Raw genomic sequence first — 5902 nt, 5'->3', positions numbered from 1 at the left:
CTGCTGCCCTCTGGCCATGCTGTATCACAACATACATGTACTTTAATGCACACCCCTGAACACAGGTAACTGCTAACGGTGTTAACCACTAGATGGATGCCCAGGACCTTTTGGTGTGGGAAGAGTTTTATACGGTCTTTTAGGCTGGAATTTTCAGAGGAGCTGAAGGGAGAGAGGTACCCAACTCACAGTATGCTAACATTTTTATGGCTGACTTGGAACAACGCTTCCTTAGCTCTCGTCCCCTAATGTCCCTACTCTACTTGTGCTACACTGATGACATCTTCATCATCTGGACCCATGGAAAAGAAGCCCTTGAGGAATTCCACCATGATTTCAACAATTTCCATCCCACCATCAACCTCAGCCTGGACCAGTCCACACAAGAGATCCATTTCCTGGACACTACTGTGCTAGTAAGCAATGGTCACATAAACACCACCCTATACCAGAAACCTACTGACCGCTATGCCTACCTACATGCCTCCAGCTTCCACCCAGGACACACCACATGATCCATTGTCTACAGCCAAGCTCTAAAATACAACCGCACTTGCTCCAATCCCTCTGATAGAGACAAACACCTACAAGATCTCTATCAAGCATTCTTTAAACTACAATACCCACTTGCTGAAATGAAAAAACAGATTGACAGAGCCAGAAGAGTACCCAGAAGTCACCTACTACAGGACAGGCCCAACAAAGAAAATAACAGAATGTCACCTTCAGCCCCCAACTAAAACGTCTTCAGCGCATCAAAGATTTACAACCTATCCTGAAAAATGATCCCTCACTCTCACAGATCTTGGGAGGCAGACCAGTCCTCGCTTACAGACAGCCCCCTTACCTGAAGCAAATACTCTCCAGCAACCACACACCACACAATAAAAACACTAACCCAGGAACCTATCCTTGCACCAAAGCCCGATGCCAACTGTGTCCACATATTTATTCAAGTGACACTGTCAAGGTTCCTTCCCCACTCTGAACGCTAGGGTTCAGATGTGGGGACCTGCATGAAAACTTCTTAAGCTTACTTTTACCAGCTTAGGTTAAAACTTCCCCAAGGTACAAACTATTTTACCTTTTGTCCTTGGACTTTTGCTGCCACCACCAAATGCCTAACTGGTTTTATTTTATTAGGAAAGAGCCCGTTTGGAAACGTCTTTCCCCCCAGTATCCTCACCAAAACCTTGCACCCCCCTTCCTGGGGAAGGTTTGATAAAAATCCTCACCAATTTGCATAGGTGACCACAGACCCAAACCCTTGGATCTTCAGAACAATGAAAAAAGCATTCAGTTTTTTAAAAGAAGAATTTTAATAGAAGAAAAAGTAAAAAAGGATCACCTCTGTAAAATCAGGATGGTAAATACCTTACAGGGTAATCAGATTCAAAACATAGAGAATCCCTCTAGACAAAACCTTAAGTTACAAAAAGACACAAAGACAGGAATATCCATTCCATTCAGCACAGCTTATTTTCCCAGCCATTTAAAGAAATCATAATCTAACACCTACCTAGCTAGATTACTTACTAAGTTCTAAGACTCCATTCCTGTTCTGTCCCCGGCAAAAGCATCACACAGACAGACCCAGACCTTTGTTTCTCCCACCCTCCAGCTTTGAAAGTATCTTGTCTCCTCATTGGTCATTGTGGTCAGGTGCCAGCGAGGTTATCCTAGCTTCTTAACCCTGTACAGGTGAAAGGGTTTTTCCTCTGGCCAGGAGAGATTTTAAAGGGGTTTACCCTTCCCTTTATATTTATGACAGACACCATCATAGGACCCAATCACATTCGCCATGCCATCAGGGGCTCATTCACCTGCACATCTACTAATGTGATATATGCCATCATGTGCCAGCAATGCCCCTCTGCCATGTACATTGGCCAAACCAGACAGTCTCTATGCAAAAGAATAAATGGACACAACATAACATAACATTCAAAAACTGGTAGGAGAACACTTCAACCTCTGTGGTCAGTCAGTAAAAGATTTAAGGGTGGCAATTTTGCAACAGAAAAGCTTCAAAAACAGACTCCAACGAGAAACTGCTGAGCTTGAATTAATATGCAAACTAGATACCATTAACTTGGGTTTGATCAGAAACTGGGAGTGGCTGGGTCATTTTACACATGTTGAATCTATTTCCCTAAGTTAAGTATCCTCACACCTTCTTGTCCATTGTCTAAATGGGCCATCTTGATTATCACTACAAAAGTTTTTTTCTCCTGCTTATAATAGCTCATCCTAACTAATTATCCTCTTACAGTTTGTATGGCAACTTCCTCATTCTCTGTATGTATATATGTCTATCTTCTTACTCTAGGTTCCATTCTATGCATGCGATGAAGTGGGCTGTAGCCCACGAAAGCTTATGCTCTCATAAATTTGTTAAAGGTGCCACAAGTAACTGGAAAACAGCTGATTAATTGCTCCCTCTGCTCAGGTCTCAGACTGGGAGAAGGGAGCTGCCCAAGGGCTAAGCTCCCAAAGGCCGGGCTCAAGAACAGCATAAATGCTCCTGCAGCTTGAGATTACGCACACTTCTGGTGTCACCATGGTGGCTGTGTCAATACGCAGGTCTCGCCTGTAACCTCTGTCACTAAGAGAGACCATCTCCAAGTCCCAACAGCATACACTTTGCTCAGAGCTCAGGCTGTTTGGGTTTAGAGGATCTGATTCTATCTATACAGGTGGAGCAAACGGGGGAGAAAGAGCTGGTTGGTTCTTGCTCGGGTTTAACTGATCACCAGATTTTGTGTGCATAAGGAATTTGAAGCAACCTTCGGGGTTTTTTCACTTTCTTCTGCAGCTGGGGGTTGGTCACCTGCTGGGATAATCTGAGTTTCTCACTCTGTCAGTTCTGTGCCTCAGCCATTGGGGGCTCCTTGGTTTCTCCTGTTCATTGCCTGAGATCACAGAAGTTTAGTCTTTTGAGAACTGAAGTACTTTGGTTTAAGTGAAATCATTGAGTTCAGTGTGGGGTATATATCGTGGAAGTTAACAGCTTGTGATGTACAGGAGGTCAGACTAGATTATCTAATGGACCTTTCGGGACTTAAACTCTCTGAAACTTACTCTCTCTCCCCCATTCAATATACAGTTTCTCTCTCTATGTATACACATACAGAAGAGAAATTTGCATTATCATGCTGAAGCATTTTGGAGGTTTTCCTTCTGCCTTGTACACTCATTGTGAAGGCACCTAGGAGTCAGGTAAGATCATGTTCCAATTCATGATAATTTGCTTTGCTTTCATTAATTTTTCTTTGGCTCCCTGATGCCACGATGACAGATGAGCTATAAGAATTGAATAGAATAGAGGACAGCTGAATAGAATCGAGTAGAATTGTACAGAATCAACCAAATATAAGAGTCATGACTTTCCACTCACTTTCACCAAACTTAGGCTGGTTAGAAAGATTTACCTTTTGTGATTAAAGCTTGTGGGGTGCAAAGAGATAAATAAACAATGATTTATTGAGATTGCTAATCTGGTTGCATAATCTTTGTCTCCAGGAATGATGCCATCTTGCATGGAAATGGAGAATTGCACTGTGGTGTCTGAATTCATTCTCTTAGGGATCCCCAACACCAAAGGTCTTGAGACCATCCTCTTTGTCACCTTCTTATCCTTCTACCTCTGCACCCTGCTGGGCAACCTGCTCATCTTCTCAGCCATCCTTGCTGACCCCCGTCTGCACACCCCCATGTACTTCTTCCTCTGCAATCTCTCCATTCTAGACCTCGGACTCTCTTCCATCAGCACCCCTAAATTTCTGGCCAACCTCTGGGCCAAGAGTAGAACAATCTCGTTGGGCGGGTGCATGTCCCAGGTCTTCTTCTACCACTTCCTGGGCAGCACCGAGTGCCTGCTCTTCACCGTCATGGCCTACGACCGGTACATGGCCATCTGCCACCCCCTGCGCTACCTGCTCATCATGAACCGGAGGGTGTGCGCCCTCCTGGCCGCCGGCACCTGGATCACCAGCTCCTTCCACGCCACCATCCTCACCAGCCTGACCTTCACGCTGCCCTACTGCGGGTCCAATGTGGTGGACTATTTCTTCTGCGACATCTTCCCGGTGGTCAAGCTGGCCTGTGCAGACACATACATCATCGAGACCGTGACCTTCACCAACACTGGCATGGTGCCCACGACCTGCTTCCTCCTCATCCTCACATCCTACGTCAGGATTGCTGCCTCCGTGGTGAGAATGCGCAGCGCAGAGGAAGGTTTGAAAGCCGTCTCCACTTGCGCATCGCACCTGACGGTAGTATGCTTCTTCTTTGGGCCCTGTGCCCTCCTCTACACCCAGCCGTCCCTGAGCAAGGTGCTGGCTACCCCCATTCAGATCTTTTGTGATGTGGTCACCCCGATGCTGAACCCGGTGGTCTATACACTGAGGAATAAGGAAGTCAAGGCAGCATTCAGGAGAATGAAAGGTGGCTAAAGGCAGCCCAGCAATAATTTCTAGCTGAAATGGAATGTCTTCCCCCTTAGTCTTGTGGGAATTAAATTATTGGAAGAAACGGGGAGATTTTAAAAGGCATAAAGGGCTTGTAGGTACCCAACTCCCATGGAAAGAGTGAGAGTTGGAAACCCAATTCACGTTGCATTTAGAAATCTCACTTCATGTTCTCTGCTGGCGGAACTCCTTTGAAATCACCATACTTACATCATTGCTAGGGCTAATCCTTCAGTTATTCTCATGGCTCGTCTCTGAATCCTCTCCAATTTATCAGCACCTGTCTGGAATTGTGAACACCAGAACTGGACACAGTGTACCACCAGCGGTCACACCAGGGCCAAACGGGAGGTAAAATCGCCTCTCTCCTTGTATTTGAGATTCCTCCTTTATGCATCCCAGGGTCACATTAGCTCTTCTGGCCCCAGCATCCTACTGGGAGCTCACATTCAGATGATTCTCCACCACGACCCCAAATGTTTTTCAGAGTCATGGCTCCCCAGGAGAGTCCCCAGTCCTATAAGTGCAACCTAGGTTCTTTGTTCCTAGATGTATGTGCGTACGTTCAGCTACATTAAAATACACATTGTTTGCTTGCGCCCCCTTACCCAGAGATCCTGATCCCAACTGGGGAGGAGGTCAGAGGAGCTATTCCAGGGTTGGAGTTCAGAGGGACGTCAGTGGAGTTTTCCCAGGGTGAGGGAGGAGGACACTGGTGTTTTCCTAGGGTTAGTGTTAGGGTCAGGGAAAAGGCCAAAGGTTTGAGGTAGGGCAGCTGGGTGATGCTAGGGTTCAGGTGATGCATTAAGTTAATGAAATTACCCAGTGTTTGGGTGAGGCAGGCAGCGAATACATTCATGCCAGGGTTTCTGAGGGCTAGGCAGGAAGTGAGGCAAAAGACATCATCTCTTTGGTGCTCAGTTCCCCATCTGAGAGACTGTGGTAAGAATTATTCTGTTCTCCCACCCATTTCCCTTGTAAACTCTTCGGGGCTGGTGCTGTCTCTCACTGTGTCAGTGTAGCATCCCTTGCAACTGGGCCTCCAGGCCTTCCATACAACAGAAATAATAATGCACTGTTCAGAATGATCACTGACTCCTCGGATGTGGGTTTTAACCTTGTGGCCTTGACATGAAAAAATAATAAAATAAAAAACGTGAAAGGAACGTGGGGTAGATACCATGAGCCAGGCTCCTGGCCCTTCTCCCTGCAGAACAGCACATGGGAGCCCAACATCTACTCCTGGGGAAATTCTGTGCCAAAAATTTTAAAAAATCTGTGCATAATAGTTTAAAATTCTGCAAAAATCTGCATATTTCATTTGTGAAAATATCACAATATAATCACTTCCTTTCAATTATTTTGGTAATTTATTTCAAAATACCTGACAACAAGTATGTCAGCAATACAGACAACAGCAAAAAAGATTC

General features: G+C 45.5%; 1 protein-coding gene across 1 annotated transcript; it reads left to right on the top strand.

Annotated features, from left to right (window-relative positions):
* The first annotated feature begins 3539 nt into the window (after nucleotides 1-3539).
* On the top strand, nucleotides 3540-4457 carry LOC140897096 (olfactory receptor 10D3). Its single transcript, XM_073309402.1, has one exon. The coding sequence runs from the start codon at nucleotides 3540-3542 to the stop codon at nucleotides 4455-4457; it is 918 nt and encodes a 305-aa protein (XP_073165503.1).
* The last annotated feature ends 1445 nt before the right edge of the window (nucleotides 4458-5902 follow it).

Source organism: Lepidochelys kempii, chromosome 13 (genome assembly GCF_965140285.1).
Source record: "Lepidochelys kempii isolate rLepKem1 chromosome 13, rLepKem1.hap1, whole genome shotgun sequence".
Taxonomy (NCBI): Eukaryota; Metazoa; Chordata; order Testudines; family Cheloniidae; genus Lepidochelys; species Lepidochelys kempii.
Note: the sequence above shows the minus strand (reverse complement) of the source record. Positions and strands in the feature narration are given on the sequence as shown.

Coding starts and splice junctions, on each gene's coding strand:
- LOC140897096 (XM_073309402.1), top strand. CDS start 3,540: ATGGAAATGGAGAATTGCACTGTGGTGTCTGAATTCATTCTCTTAGGG.